This window comes from Rhinatrema bivittatum, chromosome 8 (genome assembly GCF_901001135.1).
Source record: "Rhinatrema bivittatum chromosome 8, aRhiBiv1.1, whole genome shotgun sequence".
NCBI classification, from domain to species: Eukaryota; Metazoa; Chordata; class Amphibia; order Gymnophiona; family Rhinatrematidae; genus Rhinatrema; species Rhinatrema bivittatum.
Window position 1 is genome coordinate 139,342,118 of NC_042622.1, and position 27,937 is coordinate 139,370,054.

At 44.0% G+C, this 27,937-nt stretch overlaps 1 protein-coding gene across 2 annotated transcripts in view; it reads left to right on the forward strand.

Annotated features, from left to right (window-relative positions):
• The window catches only part of NOXA1 (NADPH oxidase activator 1), an 81,439-nt gene that overhangs the window by 27,855 nt on the left and 25,647 nt on the right, over nucleotides 1-27,937 (forward strand). For both annotated transcript variants that reach the window (XM_029613513.1, XM_029613514.1), the window contains exons 4-9: nucleotides 3,293-3,424; nucleotides 4,570-4,677; nucleotides 14,714-14,773; nucleotides 16,090-16,127; nucleotides 19,984-20,122; nucleotides 21,516-21,575. In XM_029613513.1, coding sequence (XP_029469373.1) covers nucleotides 3,293-3,424; nucleotides 4,570-4,677; nucleotides 14,714-14,773; nucleotides 16,090-16,127; nucleotides 19,984-20,122; nucleotides 21,516-21,575 — 537 coding nt within the window. The remainder of the gene's footprint in view (nucleotides 1-3,292; nucleotides 3,425-4,569; nucleotides 4,678-14,713; nucleotides 14,774-16,089; nucleotides 16,128-19,983; nucleotides 20,123-21,515; nucleotides 21,576-27,937) is intronic.

Genomic DNA, 27,937 nt, shown 5'->3' on the forward strand with positions numbered 1-27,937 from the left:
GAGGGGGGAAGGAGGGAGTAAATACATAGTGCAGTAAGATGAAGGAAAGGGAACATCAACTTTGAGAGGTGAACAGGAAAATTAATTACAAAGGGCTATATACAGTATTTACAGGAAGGCTATTAACAGAGTACAATTTGAGAGTCGCTTATGTGAGGATTGTTCGAGAGGGTTGAGAGGAGTAGGTAAGTGGAGACAATTTATTCTGGGAAGGCCTGTGGTATTAGGTGATTTATGAGTTGATTTTATTTTCTTTGTTATGTTATTATTATGTTAAGACACTGATCTGTTAGAGATAGAGCTCATTGCATTATTGTTAATATGTGTTTTGTTGTACTAGGTATGTATGTTAATATGATTTGTTTGTTTATTTATGAGTTATTTAGGTCTTTATTGGACTAAAAATGCTATCTTGTGCTGTTTTAGGTATTTTTTAATGATTGTTCACCACTTTGTTGTATCCAAGGAACTGCGGTAAATCAAATAAAAAAAACAGACTAACTAACCCCCTTTCAACCCGCTCCCAAGAATGAAGATGCCAGTTCTAGGGATATCCCCCTGCCAACCCCCTCCCCTACAAGAATGCAGAAGCCCACTCTGAAGCCACTTCCTTTCAAACCCTCCCTGCAAGAATGCAGAAGCCTTCGTACAATTTTTTCCCTTATAACAATTCCGAACCCTTCTCTAGGACTTCGCAAGGCCCTATCTATTCTGCTTACACCCATCCCTCTAGAATAGGTGCCTTCCATTCTGAAGATGCCTCCTTTCTTTCTCAGAGTCCTCCTGCCAGCATGACCATCACACTCAAAATAATGCTGTCTAATGGTGCTTCACTACACTTGATATGTAGTGAAGGCCAGCTAGGCAGTGTCATTCGGCGTTCAGTGGCATGCCAGCAGTAGGATTCTCCAGTCACTCTTGCAGAAAAGAAAGGAAACACATTTGACGTTAGGTTCCACATTCCAGAGGGATGGATGGATGTCTTGGATAAACCTGGAGGGGCCTTCTGCACTCTTGCAAAAGGAGGGAAAGAGTGAGAGTGGGCTAGCTCCAATGAGGAGGTCTTGAGTGTAATGTGGCAGATCGGGATTTTAAATGGGGCGTTTAGGGGCTTCAGTTGGGAGAAAGGTGGGGGGGAGTCAACCTTTCTTGGATAGACTGGAGAGAATTACATTCTCCCCCCCCCCCCCCCAACTGATCCTTTTACTTTAGAATGATTAGCTTGGGTCATTTTGCAGCAATTAACATGGACCTTTTTGTGTTAAAGTCCACACTAGCACTGAGATCATGCTACTGAGAGAAAGTCTTAGGGTGCTCTTTGTAAAATAGATTGCGTGACATGCACACAAACATTTTACCAAGTGAAGGGCCTCATTTTCCAAAAGTATCGCACGTGGTAAGGGACATTTCGCACGCGTTACCAAAATGGGGGCGGAGTCGGCCCCGGAAGAGGAGGAGTCGGGGCGTCACTGGGGCCGACTCTGCACCGACACCGCGGACAGCGAAAAGGTAAGTGCCTTTTCGCATCAGCTTTCGCTCCCAATAGCTACACCTCCTATGGTGATGCTATTGGGTGCAAAACCGGCAGCGATCGCACCGCAACGGTGCGATCGCTGCCGGCTAGCGCAGGCCCTCCCCCCGTTTTGGCCCCCCGCCCCTCATCTTCTAAAGTATCGCAGGCCTGCAATACTTTAGAAAATGAGGCCCGAAGTGACTAAACACTTTCAGTATGATTTTTATTGTATAGATCCCAGAGTATCTTCAGTACCCAGGAGTGATATCGCATTTCTGTAATATACACCCTGGAGTCTGCTATAATGCTTATAAAATTCTATAGGACCAAAATATTGAGCTAACTCCTTTTTTATCATGGTACATTCTATTCTTGTACTATGATGTCTTTGGGGGCATTGTTAAAGCTGCATTATCATTGGTCTATGCCTCATAGGACCTGATTCATCAGACTTTCCCATAGACACAGAATAGGAAAAAGTCTTAATGAATCAGCCCTTTAAAATGTTCATTGTGCATCAAAAGAAGGAAACTCACAGTAACATGATCCTGACAAATCACAAAACTTCTAGTTACTGGACCTTTAGTCTGATCCTAATAACTGTACTTTCTTTTATATGTATGTGTAGGTACCCATGTGCCCATATGTATTTATGCTTTGGTAAAATTGTAGTATTGTGCAAGGGCAGACATTCTTATGCATCTGTCTGATATGCCTGCACTTCTGTGCAATGGTGGATTTATATATACATAGGTATTTGTGTGTATGCATATTCATATGCTCACATGCTTGTGATTGTCGGTGCATGTGTGTCGTGCGCGTTTGTGTGTTTGGTTGTGTGAGTGTGTACATACGCAGTTTTCAGGTGTATTTATGCTGTATATGCTTTTGGCACTGGTATGTATATGTTTGGTTTTGTCTGTATTTATATGTTTGCTTGCATGCATGTTTGTTCTGTTTGATATGTTGATGCAGATTTGGGTGTTTTCTTGTGTGTCTTTGTCACTCCCTGATTTAGACTGGATTTTCTTCCATCTTGAGTTTATGGATCAGGCTTTGATCTTGGTGAATGTGTTTTAATCATTTCATGGATGGAGGTAACTCTCATATTTCCTTCCATCTCAGCCCCAGATTAGATATGCTAGAAGTTACATCCAAGAAAGAAACCACCCTCCATTGGAGGCTTAAAATGTAATCTTCCCTGGCTCTGAAGAGAAATAGCAACTAATCAACCAAGCATAGACCTTAAACTGGTTAGACAGCTTTTTAATTTCCTGGTTCCTTATTGCTCCAGGCACAGGATTGGTGTCAGACAGAATCTGATTATGTATGGCCCCTTACTGACTTTATGAAGCCTGTGTATTTTCACACTGTACATGTAACTGGTGCTCTCTGGACTGCATGTGAACAATCCAGATAGCAGTAGATGTTCATAAATACGCACATGAATTTGATTTTTAAATGTACAAGCACTATTTTGCCCCTCGTTCCCTTGCCCACACAAATAGCAGGTGCAAAATGGGCGGATACTTTATGTGCACCTAGTTTGCACTTGTTAATTTTCAAAGAGAAACAACACGGATAGATTGTCTTTGAACATATGTGAAAAGTACACATGTTAAAAGCACGTGAGGAGTTTGCAGCTCTGCAGGCTGAATGAAAATTGTGTCCAAAGAGTGGCAACGGAGGGCACTAAATCCTGCTGCATTAATAGGGCAGTAATAGGTGTTGGCTGGGTGGCTGATTTACAGGGTCTCCTCCTTATCTTATTCTTTGCAGGTGTTGTATAACACAGCAGCTGTTCATTGTCACCTTGCACAGTGGCAGCTGGCAAGAGAGACACTGGAACAGGCTATTGAAAAGCTGGAAAGACAAAAACCGAGTCTGGAAATTGCTCTGGAGAGGGTGCAGGTAAGAAAGGGGTCTGTATGCTGCTCTGGAAAGGATGCAGGTTAGGCAAGAGTCTGCATACTCTGCTGGGGAAGCTGCAGGAAAGGCGGAGAAGGTGCAAGTATAAGGCAGGGGTTTTTATGCTGCTCCAGAGAGAATGCAGGTAAGGCAGGATTCTTTGTTTTCTTGAGAGGGTACAAGAAAAGAAAGATGCATAAAAGGTGGAATGAGAGCCACGGAGTGCAGATGAAGAGAGAGAGGGAGCTATGGAGATGTGGGATAAAGGGAGAGAAGGGAGAGAAGGGATCAATAAGACAGCTAGAGAGAAAGCCACAGAAAAAGAGAGAAGGGACACACAGAAATCAAGATTAACAGAGAAAGGAGAACAAAAGCAGGAGATAAAATGGACTAGAGGAAGGAAAACATCAAAATGAAAGAAGAGGGAGATGCAAAGAGACAGTGGGAGGCAAAGAGATTTTACACCAATAAATAGGTGGACAATAAATGCAAAGGACTGAAGGAAAAAGACATCCAAGCAGAAATGAGACAGCGTGAAGGAGGATGGAAAAAGATGCAATAGAAAACAAAGAAGGGAACCTAAGAATAGAGAGAACAGAAAAAAGGGTAAACGGGGAAGTACAGAGCAAGAAGCCAAGCCCTGAGACAGCGAGCCATGTTCTTTCTGGGCTGCGCAGGGGACTTCCGCCAGTACTCTAACTGCCTCCCCAGCCATCTTGCAGTGTGAACTATTTGTAGGGCCGGAGCAGCTGGAGCAGCACCAGGTGGTTAGAACAGTGGCTGGGACCCCCAGGCAGCTTAAAGGAAACATTGAAAAAGAAAGCAACAAAGATTAGATACAAATATTTTTTTAGCCATTACTACAGTTAGGTATGGATAAGGCGGCAGCATGGTTTCATGTCATGGCTGAGTCAGTTATGGTTCCGCCCTATTGGCATCTACAGATTTATAGTACTGCTTGTCTTGAGAAACTGAAATACGTGCCTAGATGCTGGGTGGATAAAATCAAGGCTGACTCAGTCTGTCTCTTGAGACATAGAGCTATTTGTTCGCCTTAGGTATGAGGGACGCAGAGTTGTTCTAGGAAGTGCATGTGCTAGTAAAACTGGAGTACAAAACTCGGGACTTGTCTTTCGTTTCACCTGTAGAATCATCTCCTCCTGGAGCCCCTGCAGGTACCACAAGGGGAAATTTTTCGGCCTCGTAAGCAGGAAGTGGAGCAGCTAAAATCCAGGGATTTCTTGGGTAAACCAAAGGTAAGAACATTATACACCCTAATTACAAATGGCAATACGCTGTAAATGATCCATAAAGCAGTGTGCTGATCTCATGAGTCATGGATTAGCAAATATGTGAACTCTGTAAAAACTCAGGATGGGTTGGTAAATCAAACTGTGGGTGGTGGGCAGGATGAAAACTGGGCCTGCTGTTACTCATGCCAACATATGTGAGCACATGCAAATACAAGTGTGATACTATTTTTAACTTAGCTAGGCCCAGAAACTTGGGCATAGGAAAGAATTTAGAATTTTTTTTGCCTTTCTGATACACCAGTCCAGAAAGCTGGGGGTTCCCTCCCACTCCCAGCTGATGGAAGCAGAATTATTATTATTATTATTTTTTTTAAATATGACATCACTACCACTAGTTGACGTGCTCGGAACCTAATGATCCAGTACTTTCTGCCTCCAGCTGATGAGTAGACATTCTGGTGGTGCAGCAGAATTGTTTAAATACTTTTCTTTGCCAAAGAAATGTATTTTAATAAAGACATTTTAAAAACAAAGTATTCATCTTAAAGTTCTTGGCCATGCTTCAATTTGAGGGTTGCTGAAGCGAGCCAATACATTAATTATTACTCCCTTCCCCACAACAGGGTTTTGGTAGAGCAAAGATCATTAATACTTCCGATCTTAAGTAAACGTCTTCTCTAAGAGTTGCCTTCTTTAACAGTGCCACTATATCTGGCAAATGGCTATGCCTTGTTTTCATTCCTGCTAAACAAAGTAAAAAAAAAAAAAAGAAGATAAGGTAAGGCGATTAGAACAGTCTTAGTCTAGCCAAGAGATTGAAAGATTTAAGCTGCTACAGCTATTTGCGACAAGAAGCAAGCAAAACTTCAGCTAAGCCTCATGTCTGAGAAGCCCAGACGCTGCGAGTCTGGAGGCAGCAAGCATACATTTACTGACTCTGGCTCCAGCTGCATCAGTTGTAACCATACTGATAAAAGCTCACAAGACAAGTTCGTTTTTGGATAATACAGTGACTAGGGGGCCCATCATGAAGTTAGCAAGCAGCACAATTAAAACAAATCAGAGAACATTCTTTTTCACTCAATTTCGCAATTAAGCTCTGGAATTCATTTTCAGAGGATGTGGTTAAGGCAATTAGTGCTGGGTTTAAAAAAGATTTGGATAAGTTCCTGGAGGAGAAATCCATAAACTGCTATTAATCAATAGAGAATAGCTATTGCTTGTTGCCAGCATTATTTTATTTAATGTTTGAATACTTTCCAGGTACTTGTGACTTGGAATGGACACTGTTGGAAACAGTATACTGGGCTTGTTGGACCCTTGGTCTGAACCAGTATGGCATATCTTGTGTTCTTATGTCTGAGTGTGCCCACCTGCATCTTGTTACTCCATTCTTGCTGCTGCCTGCCCCCTGCCTCTGCCAGATCCCACCAGAGTGTAGCATTCATGCAGGTCCAGCTGTCAGTGGTGAAATGCATACTACTCCCCTCTGCCTTAGTGAGAAGCATTTGGATGCAACTAAGGCACTGTTTGTACAAGCTGGGGATGACCACCTTACTATAGGTGGTCCTGGAGGGGACTTTGTAATGTGGGAATGCCAGCTTTGTATAATGCAGAAAGCCCTAATTCTCTACTAGTTGCAGGGCCTGGTTATCAAGAGCAATCATTTCAGCAATGCTCCTTGTTATAACTTTGACTGTTGCCTGTCTCCTACCCTGGGACATTGCTGTCGAATACTACCCCATTTCCTCCATGGTAGGTTGCTGCTTCTGACACTTGGCAGGGGGCTGCTGGCCTGCCACCTGACTGCTGGAAGGGGTCGAGGGTACAGGAACAGCTTGGGGAACAGTCCTCCCCTTTTTCCATCACTTTCCCCTGACTGGAAGAAGCGGTCCCCAGGCTACTACTACTACTTCCACCCTCCCCAGATGCCAGTACTAGTGGGTGCTGTTTCTGCAGGTGATAGTGCATATCAATGTTTGCCAGGTCCTCCTTTTGCTTCCCTCAACTGTGATTACACTTCATAAAGCGTGGGTCCTCCCTAATTTTGAAGCGGCTCCAGATCACGGATTTCTTCCGCTATCCCTTCTCTACATGAAGCTGAGGTAGAGGGGTGGACTCTGAGGAACAGTGGCAGAGGCATCAGTTGCATTCCTACCTTTGCTGCCTGCTCTTCAGTACTATCCTCATTTTGTTCTTTCTCCCGCATTAATGAACTGGATGATGCTAAGACACTACTGTATATGACTCCCAAATATTCCTCTTCCAGAATACCTACAATATCTTCTGATTCAGACAAGCCAAGAAAAGACTCTCTGTCTGAATCAATGTAGGAAAATATTGTCTTCACCACATCATTCTAATGAGGAAAGAAGTGCATGCTGGTGTTTTGAGGCATTCCTGTTCTCCTACCCCTTTCTCTTTGCGGCTCCTCTCTGCCTGCGAATGGTCTGCTGCCACTCTTTCCCTCTTTTCAAAACCAGAAGGGAGTGAAATATGCCTAGTGTCATCCACACTCTGCAGTGGCACGTGATCATCTCCATATGTCAGTTTCTTTTTGAAAGAGCTGGCTTCTGCTGCCTTGTTAGTCCAGAAGAAATCCCGCTTCAACTTAGGTGCAGAACTACTTTTTTGGTTCTTGCTGGCACTGCCGGTGCCAACCTGGCCAATTCTGGAAACATTTACTTTATTTGCTCTGCCTTTACTATTCCTGACATGATTGATTTTCTGTCAGTGGTACTGTAATGGCCACTGTCAGTCTCATTGACTCACTGATGTGTGTATGTGTGGAGAACACAGAAACACTGCTGTTTCTGTGTTCTCCACACAGTGTGATATTCTGCAGAGAATATCACACTGTGTACACTACTTCTCTGACACTGAACCTGGTATGCTTCAGTCTGTCTCTGCCCTGCCCTCTGTGCTCACTTTATGCCCACTGCCCACACTGCCCACTACCCACTGCCCAGGCAGTCACAAAATCTCTATCAGCTCATCAAGCAACTCTCCAGTCTGCCTTCAGTCAACTATAAAGGAAAAAAAAGAATAGCAAACAACAAACACAGAGATTTTTATGCAGTGCTGTCTCGCTGCTTCTCTCTAATGTGTGACTGGCACGGTGACACTATATAATGGGCAGCAGTGAAAAAATAGTTTGAGAAAAGTTTACCTATAGCTCAGAGAGAGCTCAGATAGCATGCGCCTTCACAGACAATATCTTTGAAAGGAATGCACACCAAATCTCTGACATGCTCAATCTTCAAGATCAGTGTCACTGTACCCGGTGCAGAGTGATAAGTCAGATTGGCAAATTGATTCATTAGGGTATGATATCCTTCTTGTCTCCTTGACAAAATGTCCATCCTACCCATGTCTGCTCTATACATTGTATCAATTCCTAACTGTACACCTGTTGCTCTCCTATGATTTATATGAATCCATTGATTATAACGGCTTACAGAAATCATCCTATTTCAAACAAATGAAATGAATAGGATTATTTTAATTTGGGGGCCCTCTCAATTCATTTCAAGACCCCACAAAAGAAACATATTGGCCCCTATTTGTTTTTCCAATTCATTTTAAACTAATGCACATGCCTAGGGATAAATGCTCTAGTTCAGACTTGACCAAAAGAAGACTTATTGTATGTCATCCCACCATAGCCTTAAGGGAAATGGAAGCAGAAAGGTCAAGAGTTGTTGCGATCCCCCCTGTTGCTGCGCTACAGGAGGTATCTTACCTTCCTCCAGAGGCCGCTCTGAAGCCAGGGCCTCGCCTGTGTTCCATCCGGGACTTGCTCCAGGGCCTGACGGGCCTAGCTGTTCCTGTGGCCTGCCTGTGGCTTGCATGCCAGCGTTTGGACTTCCTGTTTGGCGACGCCCTTCCCTAGGGGCCGGCCCGCAGCTCTCCTCCTTATTTATAGGGCCAGCGGTGGGCGGTCCTAGCAAGCTCCTCCCAGGGACTTGCCTACAACCTCCAGTATATAAGGACTTGCTTGTTAGTTCCTGTTTGCCTTTGGATTGGGTTACACAGTTGTCTGTGGCCTCTCCTGATCCAGGTCCCCCGTGGTCTGCCATGTCTAGATGGTTCCTTGTCCTGTTTCTGCCTTGATGTCGTGCCTTTGGATTGGGTTACACAGTTGTCTGTGGCCTCTCCCGATCCAGGTCCTCTGTGGTCTGCCGTGTCTAGATGGTACCTTGTCTCGATGTCTGTTTCTGACCGTGCCTAGATGTCTGTTCCTGTTTCTGCCAGCCGTAAGGGCTTCGGATGTCAGTATCCCAGCATCGGAGTTCCTGTTCGCCTGGAGTTTCCCTGCACCCTCCTTTCCTCAGTGTGGTCCGTGACCAGCCTTCCTGGGCTGTGTAGGGCGCGTCTGGGACGGGGTGGTCCGTGACCAGTCTAGCTGTGCTGGCTGAGTAGGGTGCCCTGTTGGACAGTGTCATGTTTCCGTCCAGCCTTGTCTGCAATGTCTGCACCTGCCTTGTCTACGATGTCTTGCTTCAGCCCTTGCCCTGATGTCTTTGTGTCTCTGCCTTGACCTATGTCCTCGTCTGGTTCCTGAGCCTTCTGTCCTGTTGGGCCCTGGAGTGGCCAACAGGAGGGATTCGTCACACGGGCTCTTGAGCTTCTGCCAGCCAAAGGGGCTTCGGATGTCAGTATCCCAGCATCGGAGTTCCTGTTCGCCTGGAGTTTCCCTGCACCCTCCTTTCCTCAGTGTGGTCCGTGACCAGCCTTCCTGGGCTGTGTAGGGCGCGTCTGGGACGGGGTGGTCCGTGACCAGTCTAGCTGTGCTGGCTGAGTAGGGTGCCCTGTTGGACAGTGTCATGTTTCCGTCCAGCCTTGTCTGCAATGTCTGCACCTGCCTTGTCTACGATGTCTTGCTTCAGCCCTTGCCCTGATGTCTTTGTGTCTCTGCCTTGACCTATGTCCTCGTCTGGTTCCTGAGCCTTCTGTCCTGTTGGGCCCTGGAGTGGCCAACAGGAGGGATTCGTCACACGGGCTCTTGAGCTTCTGCCAGCCAAAGGGGCTTCGGATGTCAGTATCCCAGCATCGGAGTTCCTGCTCGCCTGGATCTTTCCTATGTCTCGCTTCAGCCCTTGCCCTGATGTCTCCAACGTCTTGCTTTAGCCTGTCTTGGATGTCTGCTTCAGCCCCCGTCTGATGTCTTCTGTAAAGGACTCTGTCTGCCCTCGCCTCTGTCTGGCCTGCTGCCCATTGCCGTACCCAGCGGCAGGTCCGAAAGGGCCGGGAACAGTCGGAGGACCGTTCATTAGTCAACTTCCCCGTGTTGGCTACCATGGGCGTGCAGGTCCGGCTGAGGGTCGGACTCCCTGCTTCTGTTCCTGCCTGCCTGGCTCACCATGCCTGCTCAGCTCACCTCCCACGGTGTGGCTTGGGGGCTCCTCCTTGAGTCCTGCCGTGGCCCAAGGGCTCACCACCCGCTTACGACGACCGCGTGTGCTCGTAACAAGAGTAGCTCTAGTCACACCAAACTGGCCATGAAGACCATGGTATGCAGCAGACAGACTGAGACTAAGCACTGATTATCCTCTAAGTTTCAAGAAGGTGAAAGGACTCCTGCACCAGGGACCAGTACAAATGGAAGATTCTACTTGATTCTGTCTTACAGCTTGGCTATTGAGAGGGCAAAGTTATTAAAGAGGGTATTCACCATCAGTGATTTCCACTTTACTAAAGGTGAGAAAAAACTCTACAGCTCTAAACATGTATAAGAACATAGGGCCTGATATCCAAAAGCATTTACACACTTAAAGATGAATTTTAAAAGCCAGGCACAAGTCATGCACATGTCCACCTGATTTTAAAAGCCGCCTACATCTCCCAATATGCTAATAAGTGCACACATCTTCCAATATGCTAATATCTGACTTTGAACGAAACAGGGGCGTCGTGTGGGTGGGGTATGGGTATTCCGGGGCAGGGCCAAGAGATGTGCATGGAAGTATCTACGCACCTGGGCGCGCACCCAAATCCAGTGCCGTGAAAGTTTAATTTTGCTATGGAGGAGATACAAGTGAAAAAAAAAAAAATACAGGCATCACAGAGGGGTTTAAGGGGTCTGGGGTAACTGGGGTGAGTACAGGCTAAAAAACCAGGGGAGCAGTTGGAGGATCTAGTTCTAGACTGGGCGAACTGGTAGAAAAACTGGTGAAACTGGTCAGTGTGTGGTCGCACGCCTGTTAAAAAAATTCCCTCACTTATGCAGCTCAAACACAACTTTATGTGACTGTTGCATGTCCACTTGCAAAATTGAGCACACACATATGCTCACCAATGCTATTTTATAACATATTTGTATATGTGCGCACATGTTATAAATGGCTGCGTCTCTAAGCACACGCCGACTAGGGATGTGCAGAGCAAAATTTTATGTTCATATTTTTTATGTCCGAAAGGGGGTCCCACTTGCGGCCAATATGGACATAAAAAAAATCCAATGAGTTGGGTATATGTACATATGTGCAAAAAAAAAAATTAAACCCCCTCACCCTCCTTAATCCCCCCCCCAGACTTACCACAACTCCCTGGTGATCGAGCGAGGAGTGAGGACGTCATTTCTGCAATCCTTGGCGAGAAGCATGTGACGTCGGTTGCACGTCGAGTGACGCGGCGTCACGTGATTCCCGGCTCGTTCGCGCCGGACGGCTCGTTTGGCCCAAAAAGAACTTTTGGCCAGCTTGGGGGGGCCTCCTGACCCCCCCAAGCTGGCCAAAAGTTCTTTTTGGGCCGAACGAGCCGGGAATCACGTGGCGCCGCGTCACTCAGACGCGACGTCACGTGATTCCCGGCAAGTTCGCGCCGGACGGCTCGTTCGGCCCAAAAAGAACTTTTGGCCAGCTTGGGGGGGCCTCCTGACCCCCTCAAGCTGGCCAAAAGTTCTTTTTGGGCCGAACGAGCCGTCCGGCGCGAACTTGCCGGGAATCACGTGACGTCGGCGTCACGTGATTCCCGGCTTGTTCGCGCCGAACGAGCCGTCCGGCGCGAACTTGCCGGGAATCACGTGACGTCGCGTCTGAGTGACGCGGCGTCACGTGATTCCCGGCTCGTTCGCGCCGGACGGCTCGTTCGGCCCAAAAAGAACTTTTGGCCAGCTTGGGGGGGTCAGGAGGCCCCCCCAAGCTGGCCAAAAGTTCTTTTTGGGCCGAACGAGCCGTCCGGCGCGAACGAGCCGGGAATCACGTGACGCCGGCGTCACTCGACGTGCCGCCGACGTCACATGCTTCTCGCCAAGGATTGCAGAAATGGCGTCCTCACTCCTCGCTCCATCACCAGGGAGTTGTGGTAAGTCGGGGGGGGGGGGATTAAGGAGGGTGAGGGGGTTTATATTTTTATTTTGGCTCAACAATCGCGATTTCCCACATATCGAACATATCTATGTTCGATATGTGGGAAATCCGATCGTTTATGTCGAATCAATTTTTTAAGTAAAAAAAAAAAATATGAGTTGCGTTTTACTAATGCGGTCAATCCGAATGCACACCCCTAACGCCGACACATATGTGTGCATGTCGCCACATGCCTGTTTGAAAGTTACCATCTTAAAACTAGTTTTACACGTGTAAGTGGGCTTTTGAAAATTGCTTCAAAGTATGCTATTGAATTGTCCATAGGATTTATCCATGTAAGTACATTTACACACATTATTCCTTTGAGAATTCACCTGTAAGCAATGTTTTGAATCATAGAGCAGGAGCAAACTGTTTCCCCTTGGAAAATGCGAAAATCTGACATATTTTTTTTGTAAGGAGGTTTAGACAAAGATTTAGCTTTCGCTTCTATGGAGTTCCAGTTGGGCAGCCATATAATGTTGGAGGTAGAAATAAAGGTCTAACACTTACATCTCATCCAGATATATCATGATTATGACCACCTTTTAAACCTTTAATACCTCAAATCTGGTACTGAAAGAGTACTAATCACAAAGTTTTCAGCTGTGAGGCAAGCTTCAATCAAAGATCTAACTGAAAACTGTGTTCTTGGTGTTCATCACCTCAGAAAGGCGAATATTGAAGAATCAGGCATTGTCGTGCAGAGATCTATTTTTAAGGATCAACACAAATTCAGTGTCTATTACTCTAGTCCGTTCATTTTTTTGTCAAAAGTGATATCTTCCTTCCATTTAAATCAGTACATTCATTTGCTATCTTTTACAAAGAAAGAATGTCAGGGGAAAGGAAAAAGGCTAAACTATTTGGACGTCAGACGAGCATTGATAAAATATTTAGAAATGAATTAATTTCATAAGTTAGATAAGTTATTCTTGCTGTATAGTGGTCTTCAAAAAGGAGAAGCAGCTACAAAGGCAACAATTGCTAGATGGCTTAAGGAAACATTTTCAGCATACATTTTGCATTCAAACATTTTTTATTAAGTGATGTCAAAAAATAAACAATTACAACAATTGCTGCTGGAACAGTAAACCATATCAGCTTCAATGTCATATCACGTTCTATGACTGTTTACAGACATACCATCAAATCACTTCAGTTTTCATACAATGAGTCTCCCCACCCACCCACCACCCTTCCCCAGCAACAGCGATTATACAACAAGTGGGTAGGTGGCGTTCGTACCAACCCCTAAATAAATCAGAGCACTCTAAAGAAGGATTACAGCAGAACAGGTACAGAGCATAATAAAAGGGACCGTACTATAAGTAAATAAATGGTAATTGAGTAATAAATAAGAAAGAAGTAAATAATACTGGGCTCATACTCTTAAGATATCTGAACTATAAACCTGGAGTTCCCTTTAAGCTTGTTCCTTGGTTGAGAGAACATTGTACAAATCTCATTGTTGTGTGAATTTCTTCACTCTGAAGGACATCAAATCTTCACAAGAGTGTACTGTTCTGTTCGTACGTCTCCCTCTGTATGTCAAAATGGCTCCTAACCCCTACACTACTACCTAAACCTCAACTCAAGTTACTAGGTGGGCCTCCTATAGGAGCATAATTAGCTGCTTACTATAGTGTCACTCCCAGAGGTTCTCTCTCTCTCTCTCTCCCCCCAATTGGGTGCACTCCTTTTAAAATTTACCTGTTAGATTGTGAGCTCTCCTGCTACAAGTAAAAACCTCCTTAACCTGAATGTAATCTGCTTTGTTGTGGCTGAAAGGCAGAATATAAAACAAACAAACTCCATACCTCCAACAGACCGATTAGAGAAATCCACAAAGGAACTCTGCAAGCTCCTCCAACTAAAGCCACGCGCCTCACCTCGACCAAAGACCGAGCTTTTTCGACAGCAGGCCCAACTATTTGGAATAACATCCCCTCAGACCTCAGGCTGGAACCCTGCCTCCTAACATTTAGGAAAAAACTTAAGACTTGGCTTTTCCGCCAAGCCTTCTCAGATCCCCCTGATACACACTAGATGATCTAATACTCTTCATGAACAATGGAACCTTGTACCTCTAAGTACATATTAAGCACTAGACCGTTTACTCTATTGTAGCCCGTTTACTCTTAGGCCTCTCTGTCCAGCTGTTTAAGCTTCCAAGTTTACCTTCCTTGTTGAATGTAACTTTGCCTCCTCCGTTCATATGTTTGTTTTTGTTTCAGTTTACCCTGTTCGATGTAAACCGATCCGATATGGTTATTACCATGAAGGTCGGTATAGAAAAGTGTTAAATAAATTAAATAAATAAATAATGTGCATCTCATAGGCCCCTTGCAGCCAATCGTAAGGCTCCACCCATCCTTTAACATTCCATGAGATTTATTATATTAATAAGCTTGGTAAGATATATCTCTTATGGTTTAAGATGGGCATTTCACAGGAGGTTTGGAAGAACTCCTTAAGCCATATGTCCTCCACTAGTTATGCGAGTATAGTATATATTGTAGGCCTTTTAAATACATGAAAGGAAAGGAGTGCTTTACATGCTGGAAGCCAGTTTTATTACATCTCAATATAATAGGAATCTCCATTGTCGGAATGAAACATTCCAAGCCAAACATAGAGGTAGAAACTGATCTATGATGTAATGTGATTCCTATTCTTGCATCTGATAGGTGATCTCATCAGTCATTCCCAATGATGAATACATAGGATTTGAGCCTCTTCGACCACAGGTGAGTAACTTTTAAGAGAATTAATGAAAACATATCCTTAATCTATTAAATTAATCAATTATCCCTAATTAACCCTAATTGCAGACTGATAAATGCCCAGGGCCTGATTTATTAATCACTGGTCATAGATGAAGGTGTATAATGGAAGTCAATAGGAAAGTTTCTTGTAAAGTAGGACTTTGCCTTATGTCATTTCCATTAGCTGCACAAGATCAGAAGGTTGAAGGGCAGTTAGCTTCTTCCAATTCTTCATCTTCAACACTGGAAGGAACCTGGAACAGACATCTTATTAGCCTTCATTTTCAGCTGATTTTTGTTCTTTTTTTTTAACTTCCCCTCCCTCCGGCAATTCAAGTGCTGCAGCTGTCGTTCATAATCCAAGGGATAAGGACTGCAAGTCTCACCTATAGGGTGACTGCTGATACATCTCCAGAACAGAAAACATGACGGAGAGAAATGTAGAGGAACCTGAGGGGGGAGGAGCAAATAAGGAAGAATCTAAGGCATGGTTTCCCAAACCTGTCCTGGGGATCCCACAGCCAGTTGGGTTTTCAGGATACCCACAATGAATATGCATGAGATAAATTTGCATGCACTGAGTCTCCATGGATATGCAAATGTATCTCATGCATCAGGGTTTGGGAAGCCCTGATCTAAGGATAGGGAAAATCGGAGAGAGCCCTGGTGGGGAAAGGAAAAGATATAGAGGAACACAGAGAGTGAGCTAGGAAGAGATAGAGAGGAAGATGACATGAGAAGAGGAGAGAAGGAGATGAAGAAGAACATGGGGGGAAGATAGTGAGAAATGGGAGGGTCTAGATGGAGAGGAAGCTTGGGTGAAGTAGAGATGGAGAGCAATTTGGAAGAATCAGAGAAGGGGAGAATGACAAACAGAAGTCTATCCTTTAGGTAGCCAATGGCATCACTGGCAAGTGTAATGGAAACTTCCTGTCTGTGTATTAGCATATATTCATGAAGGTGAATTTTAAAAGACTTGCACATGTAAAAATGAGCACATGCGCATGCAAGAAATGGTGTGCAAATAAGTTTGCTTGTATAAAAAAGGGGCGGGCTGGGACAGGCCAGGGGCATTCCAGGGCGGGGCCAACATTTACTGAAGGATTATTGTAAATATCCCTTCCTCTTTCTTCCCCTTGCCAGAATGAAATGTTGGATGATAGAAAGCTCAAGGATAGGAAAAAGTTGAATTTAACACCAAATACAGCAGACAGGAAATGTAATAATAACATTCCATAATTCCTGGCTGACATTGCCTGCATTGTAACCTGTGAATGACGTGTAATTTCTTCTTACAGAAACCTGGTTTCTATGAACCATGTCCAGACACTGTGCAGTAAGTAGCTGCTCCGGATGGTCATTGCTTTGTACTAGAGATGTGTAGTCCCCAAATTTTGGTTTAGGTTCATATTTTGTTTTGGAGGGTTGTGGGATTATTTTTTGGTTTGTTTAATTTTTTTTTTGTTTGATTTGTTTCCCAAGCCAAAAAAACATCAAATGTGAAAAAACAAAAAAAAAAAAACCCAAACAAGAACCAATTAAAAATACTGGTCCTCCCTCAGCCCTGAAAACCCATCTCCTGCCCAACAAAATGTAAACCCATGGTTCGGGCCTGCCAGGCTGGGCCTCTCTAGGCCCATCTGACCCCACTACCAGCCCAAAAAACGAATCCGTTGCTGCTGGGGTCTGCCAAGGACCCTCCACATGAATGTGCCAGGGTCAGGAAGCTCCCATGCCAGCCCCCACTCTATCCTCTTCCCAGGTGCTGAGTGAAAAAGGGCAGGAGCCATGTCCACTCACTCCCAGGTTCTGGTTCTTTAATAATGGCCTAACTCATCACAGTCCAAAGTAGAAATAGCAATATAAATGAAATTCCACCCTTATTTGCTGATCTCGGCAATTGTGATGAAGTCAGATGGCGCTGAACTGAGAGAACTGTCCCCTGAGAAAAGAAGTTTATCTTGCAAAACCCGGATCATGTAGGGCAGTGGTCCCCAACCCTGTCCTGGGGGCCCACCAGCCAGTCGGGTTTTCAGGAGATCCACAATGAATATGCATGAGAGAAAATTTGCATTTATGGAGGCAGTGCAGGAAAATTTTCTCTCATGCATATTCATTGTGGATCTCCTGAAAACCCGACTGGCTGGTGGGCCCCCAGGACAGGGTTGGGGACCACTGGTGTAGGGCACTCGGAGATGGTCAGCCATGAAGTCAGTAAATAAAATTCAAGAAATAGCATCTTTGGTGGTCACATGTGGCAACATCGACAAGATCGGAACATTAAAAGATAAGTAAAATAAGCACATATTTTTAAATGAATATAAAAAAAAGGTTTAAAAAACTGGGGATTATAGGATGATTATATGGTGTATGGGCATAGCAACATAATAGTTGCTTCATGAGCTTTGCAATGTTCCAACCCTGGATATGAAGGTGCTTACAACATTATTATCATTCAGTACATTGTAAGTGCATAGGGAATAAGAACTAATCAAATAAGGGTGGAATTTCATTTATATTTTGGGGCTCTTTAATAATGGCATCATCCACTTGGAAGACAGCACTGAAGTGACATCACTTCAGCGCCTTTCTCCTCTGTGTGTAGCACCATTATGATGTATGGCCATATAAACATATGGCTGTATACCATAATGGCACCAGCAGCCATACTGAGGAAGGAAGGCAGCGAAGGGATGTCATTTTGGTGCTATCTTCCAGGTGGATGACGATGCCATTTTTAAAGGACCTTAACCCAGGTGGGCATGAGGACAGGGCATCCCTCCTGTCTTTTTACACTCAGGACCTGGGAAGATAGTAAGTGGGGGCCGGGGTAGGAGCACCCTAGCCCTGGCACATTTAAACAGTGGGAAGGGGCCCAAGCCATTTCCAGGCAGGCCCTGGCTTGGCTGGATTCGGGTTTGGGTTAGGAGTCGGGGTTGGAGGGCCCTGGGGAAGCCTGAGCCCTGAGTTCATGTTTTGCTGGGTGGGAGGGGGTTTCCAGGGCTTCTTTTAAAAAAAATAGGCCACAAATTTAAAAATACCTGAATATTTGTGGTATGTTTAGTAGGATGACATTTTTTGTTTGTTTCATTAGAACAATCTAAAAATGGTCTCATTTGTTGCATTTTTTTTAATTCATTTCAAACAAATGCACATCCCTATTTTGTATTCCTTTATTACTGTTCATGCATTCTTACAGCCACATTGGCATCTCTAGTAATCCCATTCCTTTCCTCACCTTGGGCTGACAAATACCCCAGTGTCTTGGAAGGAGACGGTAGTCCAATCCTGTTCTTTTGGCACCCACCTCCGATGCATAACAGAACTAGTAGGGCTGATGAAAAAGGGGAGGGGTGCAACTTCAGGTATCTCAGCGCCCCTGATTGGCTCGTCTCCCTCAACGTGTTTGGATCACACAAGGGTATGGACTGCCTGTATCTGAAGATGTCTTCCCTGCAAGCCAAGAAAAAAAAAATCAGGAAGGAGATGTTTCAATAGCCAGGTGTTGTGACCACAATAAAGTTCATTCATGCATGTTATACCACCAGATTTTCGGGAATGATCTGTAATTCATACACTATCAAATGTCTGGTGATAAAACATGCACATTTGCTAAGAGGGCCACAATACTGCACTTGCAACTAGTTTGGAAAAGAAGATCTTATGCATTTATACGAAACAATTTTTTTCTGGATTGGGATACCTTCCATGGGCACACAAAAGAATACGTATCTGTCTTCACTAGTTTTCTCCTCTATCACTGTTTCCAAGGTGTGGGTTTTTTCTGATGGGGATGAAGGCAGACCTTCTTGGCCTGTGTGGTGGTGTAGCTTTTCCTTCAGGTGTGTGTATTACGATAAGTCTCTGTTTCCTTCTGTGATGCTTCTCTGCTGGTATAAACAGGCTGGGCACAGTTTGGATATTCAAATTAAATTTACTGATTCTTCAAAGTTAAATAAATGTCCAATAATCAATAAAAAAAAAAAGTGAGATTTACAGGTGTCTTTGCTTACACTGCTCTCTCTTGCTCTAGGTTTGAGTTCTGTTTTTCAGGTTCCTGGGAGATGGCCTATCACTCCTCTACTGAGCGCATAAGTTGTCCCAGACGGCAAGGGAAATCCTACTGGTGGTGGGATCCCCTAAATCCCAGAAAAATCCTTCTTAAGTTCACACGTTCAGTCTCTTTCTTCTCCCCAGCCTGTGTCCTGTGTCCCGAGGAGTGGAGATCCAGTTGTGGGTCTCCAGATTTTGCTTCTTCTTCCCAAACTCCTGGATGGTGACCTATCTAGAGGAGAGATCTGATGATGAATAGGAAACTGGCTGTCCAGCCTCCCAGTGAGGAGGGTTGGATCAAAACCTCCTCACAAAACGAAAAGGGAAAATACTTCAAATTAAAAAAAATCTCAATCTGGGCTGATGCTGTCTGCAGCTCCTTCTCTGGATTAGAAGGGTGGCTCACAGATCTTCCAGCTCCCTGGCCTCCAGATACAAAAAAGGTGCAGGGTTCACACCAGTCAAACCTCACAAAAATAGACAAAATTCTTAACCTAGTCTCTATTAAAATTGAGGCAGATCTTTGTGGACTGGGAGTGCACTGCTTGGAATCTCTTCAGTGACCATAATACATGAGTGAGGTGAGTAGGCCTCACTCACTCAAGGGAACTAAAAAGGGCTCCTCAGATGCTTAACCAAAATGATCACACTACTCCTACTCCTAGTCCCCCCAAGTGGACTAAAGAGATATCATTTACAGTCAGTCTCAAGGGAAGGTGCTGCATAGAAATGGTCTCTCCCACCAAGCTGGAAAACCTATGGCAGGGAGTGATCAGGTGGTCCCCTCATAAAGAACACAAGAGTTCTATGTTCCTGAAAAGCTTAAGGTGTGGGTTAACCAGGCTGTGCTTCCATGCACTGCCCAGGGAAAGTCTTCAGGAATCACATTTACCCTACTTTATCTTCTATTGATGTTTTTTCCCCTCATAGTCATAGAACAAACAAAATTTCCTTAAATTCCTGAGGACTTTTATTGATGATTTAAAAGTAAAATGAAAGCACGTTTGATGATTTTCAGTGGTCATATACAAAGTACCATTCCTAACACATCCTCCTGTCTTTGGTCACATTGCTTTCTCTAGGGGTAATGTATAAACCTTCCTTGCACAAAACCGATGTTTCTGTAATTCTCTTTGTAGAGGCCGGGATGCCGGATACCACAGAGTCCTGTTTCATTATTACCCCGAGAACACTAAAGATGTAGCAGTGAAGGCAACCAGCGTGGTCTTTGTCCTCAGTAAGGAAGATGGCTGGGCATCCACAATTCATGATGGCCAAGTGAGTGAGTAGGGCTAGTCTCTGTGTGAGTGAGTGGGGTTAGTCTCAGTGTGAGTGAATGGGGTTGGTCCAATGTGGACTGCTGTCGCATGTACTTCAGCAGTGAGTGCCAGCAGAGTGTACCAACGTAGCATATGTCAGGAGAAGATACCATCCGTGTTACTCAAATCCCACCTGGTGCTTTTATTAGTCAGAGGATGTAGAAAGGAGCACAGGCAGCTGCGAGAGCCCTTATACTTTGACAGATGTGAAAATGGAATTCAAAGGAACTCAAATGAAAAAAAATCAAGTTCTCCATCCCTAACTTTGAGAAGCCTTGTGAGAGTCACAAGGCTTCTCAAAGTTAGGGATGGAGAACTTGATTTTTTTTCATTTGAGTTCCTTTGAATTCCATTTTCACATCTGTCAAAGTATAAGGGCTCTCGCAGCTGCCTGTGCTCCTTTCTACATCCTCTGACTAATAAAAGAGTTCTCCCAGCTGCCTATTAGGGATGTGCTTTCATTTTGAAATGACACAGAAACATTGACATTTGTTGTTTTGCTTCATCTCGTTTTCCAAATTAAACAACAGAAGCATCAATCAAAATTGTATTTAGCCCATGCTAAAAGGTTTAATACATGCAGGAAGGGTAATTTTAGGGGGCATTTATGTGGGAATACCCCTCCCTTTCTCCATGAGGTCTAGAATTGGAGACAGGAAAACCCCCCCAGAAAGAAGCAGGTGGACAGATCCTGGGGAAGAAGGGAGGAAATATGGACTGATCCTGGGGAAGGGGAAGGAAATACAATGGGGACCAAATGCTGGTTAGAGGGGGAAAGAGATGGCGGGAAAAGGCAGAGGGAAGATAATGGGAAAACATAGCACAGTAACATAGTAATGACGGCAGAAAAGGACCAAATGGTCCATCCAGTCTGCCCATCAAGCTTCTTATGGTAGTATCTGCCAAAATGTGTAGGTTAAGAGTAGCAACTACCGCTCCGTGCAGGCATCCCAAACCTTGTGATAATCCATAAAAATTTACTGCTAGCAACATTTTTACAGGGTGATGAGCCTTCTTGAAAATTCAGACAGTGCTGCTTGACGTGCTTTGCTTATGGACTTGGCTGTAGAAGGGAAAGAGAGAGAAAAAGTGGGGGATGGGAGGAGAAAGGGGAAAAGTCTGTGCAAGAGACACCCACACCACCCTGCAAATCTTAAACTAATCTCAGGGTGAGCAGAACTCAAGGGTTTCCAGGTATGTACATTTGCATCTTCTTAATTTCACAGAATACAGGCTTGAATAATGAATACCGTTCAACACTACTCTGAGATTTTGCTGTAGTTGGAACAGGATCATGACATTTCCTGAATCCAGACCTGCAAATAACACAACTTTCTTTCTCCTTGCCTCAGAAAATTCTCCTTCCATCTGGTATCCTGGAGCCAATTAACCCTCCAAAAGCTGATAAATGGGTAAGATAATCTGTAGGAAAGACACAGTTAGTCTAGTGCACTTTTTAAAAGAAATGAACTCAGGCTGGCTCGATGACTCAGTGGCAGTGTTCTAAGTTTGATTCCTGATCCAGATTTCTGCTCTCCAGGCCAGCTGGAGCTGAAGGCGGTGCGGTGCCAGTGTTCATGGGCTCCTGGGTAAGAGAAAACAAGTCCCAGCCATCGCTCCACAGTGGACATAGTAAAGGAGCACATTTACTGGGTCCCAGAGGGATCCATAGTCTGTGGCTTTTGGCCATGGACTGTCACTGCAATGGCTAGACTAGACAGGGGTGGGGTTGAAATTGGAAACTCCTTTCAGGTATTTGTGAATGGTGATGTCATAGCCCTAATAGAAGCTTGTTCTAAGTGAACAGGAAACACAAAGAAGCAGAAGACTGCTGATCTGAAATAATAATATTAATAACAATAATAATAATAATAGTAATGAAATGGAAGAATTATAGTACTACTTGCATCCTGTAAATTCTGTTATGACTTCTTGTATCTACTCTGATGTGCCTTGTCTTTCTCAATAAAATGGTAAATGATGGTAGACCAAAATGATCTATCCAGTCTGCCCACTCACTTCGGGTAGATACATATACAAACTCCCATATACAACCTTATGCAAACTCCCGTGCCCCATGTCTTCTAAGCGACCTCTCAACACCCCACCTTCTACATCTACTCTTCACTTCTTTCCTAAGGATGCTCAAAATCTGCCACAGTGATGATGTGAGGGAGTATATAGGAAACTCCCTCAGAACACCTTAAAGGACCGGCCACATCTATCTGCTCAGTCCTCTTTAAAAACAATCCCCACAAAGGATTCTGGGATCAGGGAGGATCCCTCCACCCTAGCATAAGAAGGCAGGGCTCAGATAGGTGGAGGAGGCCCCAGGGGACAGGCAGGGAGCTGGCATGTAGATAGACAATTTATCTGTGATACTTTTGAAACTGCATTTAAGGTCTGCTGAGGTAAGCAACCTTTTGTTCTTTAAATAAAAATTTATATGTGTGAATCAGCCAGAGTCTGCCTGCTTCCATTCCCCTGACTATTTCCCAAGCCAAAGTCATTCCCATCTACCATTGAAGGCCTCTATCACCACTTCTAGCAGGCCACTTTAGGTCCTACCATCCCCAAACCTGCCTCACACAAGACCAAAGCTACAGAGTTCTTCCAAGACTAACAGTTTTAATGCTGGATGGCACTTGGCTACATTTTTATCATTAATGTATTACTTTACATGCTTATGGGTGTTGTTCTCTCTGGGTAACTAATGTGTTGGGGAGCCAGCAAGCTTCTTCATTAAAAAGAGTGATTAATGTAGATCTACAAGAAAAAAGTATTAAGGAGGCTGATATTCAGAAGCCATTTAAATGGCAAGCATGGCGATATTCATCGCCATATGCTCCTAAATTCTAGGCGCATAACAAATTATGCGCCTAGAATTTAGGGGCATAATTCAGGTGTGGTCTAAATATGGGTGGGAGGCTTTTCAGGGTGGGCCAGAATTAGCTGCATGAGTTATGCGGCTAGCTCCCATATTCAGAGTTATCTGCTTAACCAATGTGGCTAACTCTTGTCAGCCCAGTTTGCCGGTTAGACATAACTGACTAACTTTAAGATAGCCAGATAGCTATATCCGGCTAAATTAACTAGGTGTTCTGTAGCTGAATATCAGCCCCATAGTATATAAACAAAATACCAAATAATTTTCATATTTATTAATTATTTTATTGAGGAAAATGCATTTCTAAAGCAACACAAAGGAGTGGGGTAGAGAAAAATAAATAGATAAATAAATAAATGTATAATAAATATTAATAATAAATAAATACAAAGTAACTGCAAAAAAATGCATTAAAGAGACAAATCACATATAAATGATAGAATTATAATTGTCAAGGATCCAGAAGTGTTACATGCCAGCTATTCACTGTATATACTAATAAAAACCTAACATGGCCATTTTCAGCATGAATGCCTACATCAGAGGTAAAGAAAGTTCTGTTTCATTCATAAACTAATGCTATACAGCAATAAGACAATGTGAAAAAAAAGATGACAAATTACCTACAAACACAAAGACATTTTATAAAATATACTGCAAAAAAAAAGAAAATAGAAAGAAAAAAGGGGCAGAAGAAGGAATATCTCAGAAGTTCTAGAAAACATATTTCATTTCATTTCATTTATTAAAATTTTATATTCTGCACATTACTTAGTTCATGGCAGATTACATCACTGTACATTCATAATGAAAAACAAGCATAATTACAACATAAGCCTACTTCATTGAATCTTGAAGGCAAGTGAAAACAAATAAGTATTCAGATCTTTCTTAAAAGATTTTAGTGTGGGCACTAGATGTAGTTGCTCTGGTAGTGAGTTCCAGAGAAGGGGTCTGCAATTGATATCATCCTATTTCCAGTTATATCTAATCTTGCCAGTTTAATTGTTGGGACTTCTAGTAGATTTTTGTTGGCAGACCATAGTTGGGTCAGGGGTTTATATACTTGAAGGGTTGAGCTTAGCCATGCTGATGAATTTTTGTGGATGATGTAAATAAGCGTTATGATTTTATATTGAATTGCCACTGTTATATTTGGTGGTCCATGGACTGCTCCTGCAGACTGTTGCAAACATTTCCCTGGCTGGGCCCTTTCCTCCAGCTCCCGATGCATTGCCCATGCTCCACATGGCTGGCTGCTGTGCTTCAACATGTGAGATGCCGCTGACTCCTGTGGCAGGATGCTGTTGGCCCAGCTGATGCACTCCTTCTTAGGTGCACGACTGCCAGACCTCATCCCCTTTAAAGGGGATGAGGTCTGCAGCATTGGATGATGACATCACTCAACAGCCCTATAAAGGGCTCCCTCTTCCTTTCCCTTACTCCCTCAGCAACAGGTCCCACTACTTCTGAGTATAGTGTGTTGCTTCCAGTGTTCATTTCTTCATTCCAGCCTTGTCTTCACTTCTTCATCCCACCTTGACTTCTGTTCTTCGTTACAGCCTTCTCTTCTTCATTCCAGCCTTCTCTTCAGTCCTCGTCCACTTGTCTTGGTATTTGTCCTGCTGTCTTCTGGTTGCCTTCTGTCTCCATTCCAGTCCATTCTCATGGCCTGCTTGTTCTTCTATTGCCTGCCTACCCTGCCTATCTGTCCCTTTTCTCCTCCCTCAGATGGATACCTGGTGTGACCATTGCTTGGACTTTGGATAGAACTGATTGCTGCCTGCCTCTGACCATTGACTGGATCTCTGATATGACTGACCGCTGCCTGCCTCTGACCCTTACCTGTATCCTGGATATGACTGACAAATATATTCTACTTAATATTTGGTTGAACCCATTGGGCTCAAAAGTGTTCCATTCAAAAATGAACCTCTTTTCCTTCTGAATCGGTGCTTTAGAAATGTTACCAACATGTTGTAACTGAATATGACTAATGAAGTGTCCCTGTTCTGCACAGTAGAGGTAGAGGTTATTCTGTCTTCGCCTCTGTTTTTCGTCAGACAAGAATCCAGTATTACACAAGTGCATGGGTTCTTCAAAGGCAATAGTCTTTGGCGGTTCTAGGATGGACTGCAAAAGAGAGATCTCGGAACTATGGGTGGGGTCCATAGGGAGGTCTTTCTTTCACAAGCTTGTTCCTGGAATCTTAGATCTATATGAATAGCCAGGGCAATAAGTGCTTCAAGGGATGAAGGAAGGTCCCAAGCTGCCAGTTCTTCTTTTATTCTCCTGGATAATCCTTGTGAGAAAATGACGGTTTGGTTATCTTCGCCCCAACCAAGCTTGGAGGCAAGAATACGGAATTCGACTGCATACTGGCCAACTGAGCGACTGCCTTGGTGAATATGAAGAAGTTCCATGGCAGTGGATGAAACATGCCCAGGCTGGTCAAATAATAGGCAAAATTGTTGTGTGAAATCATCCAAGTTCCTGAGAAGGAGACTTTCTTTCTCCCTCAAGGGAGAAGCCCAGGTGAGAGTGGGACCGTCCCACAAAGAGAGGATATAGGTAATCTTGACATGGTCAGAAAAAAATGAGCTGACCGTAATTCAAAGTGCATCTTGCACACATTGAGGATTCCTCTGCACCCATTAGGATCCACACTGTACCTCAGAGATGATGGGAGTTGAATCATGGTCTGGATGGGTACTGGGGCAGGATCTGCCAGAACTGGAACTGAGACCGAAGCTGGAGGTTGGACTTGCATTGCATCTAAATGCTGAGACAGGGTCTGTAGTAATTTGTTGACTTAATCAAGTTGCTGCTGGGCCTGCTACATAAACTGGTGCAGGAGACCATTCAATTCAGTTTTTTGCTCCTGCATCTAGGAGGCCAGTGCAGCAATGGCCCGTCGCGGGGACACGTTCACCGAGCTCTTGGCCTCAGCAATCTGTTGTGAATGAAGTGAGCATAAGCCCTTTTGCCATGGCGCAATTGATGCAACCTCATAGGCTGGGCCCTAACGTTTGCGCCGACGGCAAGTGAATGATTCTTGGCATGGGCTAGGCTATAATAGAGTCCAAGAGTATACAAAGACAGGCTGAACCTGGAGACTTGATGGAGGCAAGGCTGAGGCTGAAGGCTTGATGGACGCAAGGCTGATGGCTTGAGACAAGGACATAAGAACATAAGAAATTGCAATGCTGGGTCAGACCAAGGGTCCATCAAGCCCAGCATCCTGTTTCCAATAGAGGCCAAACCAGGCCACACAAACCTGGCAAAGCTGAAGACTGGAATGCGGCAAGACTGAAGATTGGAGCGGAGCAAGGCTGAAGACTGGAACAGGATAAGGCTTGAACCAGGAAACAACCTTCTTGCTGAGGCAAGGCTAGGGTGTCCGAAGAGCCTTTTTATAGGGCAAATGATAGTGACATCATCCAAGGGCCATGTGGGCTTTTCTTGCTGTGGGAAATCATAGCCAGAGCGGTGACATATGCCGCAAATCAGTGGCATCCACTTGCAAGAGTTTGCTGGCGGCATCTGGGGTGAGTGAGGCTGCTCGTGAGACCTCCCCCTGAGCAGCAAATGCAACATGGGAGCAATCAGATTACTCCACCTCTGTTTTGAAAATATAAAAGATAGGGAGGATAGCTTTCAAACAACTCCATGCAGCCCCATATATGTGTGTATATAGGTGTGCAGAGATTTACTATAGTATTTTATAACCTGCATGTATCTGGTTTGCACAGATTATAAAGTTAGTATGTCCACCCTCCAACATATGCGCATATATTTCATTACGTGCAAATATCAGCAATGCATTGAAAGCGTGTACTTTTCTATCTGGTTTATAAACAAACGTGCATATATTTTATGCTAAAAAACAAAACAAAACCCTTTTTCACATAAAACTCTGATTTATATATGGAAGTAGGTATGTATATCTTATAAAATGCATGCGTAATTGAAATTATCAGTTTGCTGGTATCTCCACCATTTCACCCAGTCCATCGCCAGTTCATTGAGACCCTCCTAGTACTTCACCCTGAACTCTCCGCAGTTCATGCTGACCTCCCACCATACTAAAACAGACAACAGATGAGTCTGATATCAATTGCACTAGATAATTAGAAGATGTAAAATTGTGCGACTACGTTACCTAATGTTTTTGTGTAAATCTCTTATAAAATAACTTAAGCATGTTCCTCTTGGCCTCGCCCCGCAATGCCCCCAGACTGCCCCTTTTCTGCTTAGGGAAATGCGCACGTAAAAACGAAATACACGCATGCTTTTTACGTTTATAAAATAGCATGTACATGAATGCAAGCTACTTATGTGCATCAATGCCAATTCTATGCAGGGAATCCCTTTGAAAATTAACTCAAAGTTGTGCTCAGATGCTTGTGTCAGGAATGGGTCTCTTTAAACTACATACTCCTGCAAAATTGTGCCAGAAATTACCATTTTATATAGATCCATCTTCAAACTGGAACATTATGCAGAACATGCAAAAATAGTCAAAGTGCCCAGTGGTTTGCTTGTGCTTGCATGGTTTTCAAATTGTGCAGGTTATCCAAAATTTAAATTTCACATGGTGGCAAAACTATTGCAAAATTTAAAAAATGGAGGTACGTAAAAACTGGAGCACTCTGCATCATGGGAATTTTGCTGACACCTAGCCCTTTGGCACATCAAGACTTGCTGACAGCAGGACCCTGGGCCAGAACTAGCTAATTAATGCTGTGTACACATATTTCTTCCAATCTATCAAAACATCTGACTATTTCCAGGGTAAAAATGCCCGGGACAATACTGGAGCAGTTTTTGCACCAAATAAAATTGTTCATAAAGAACTCCTGTTTTCTTAAGGTGCCATGTTTCCTT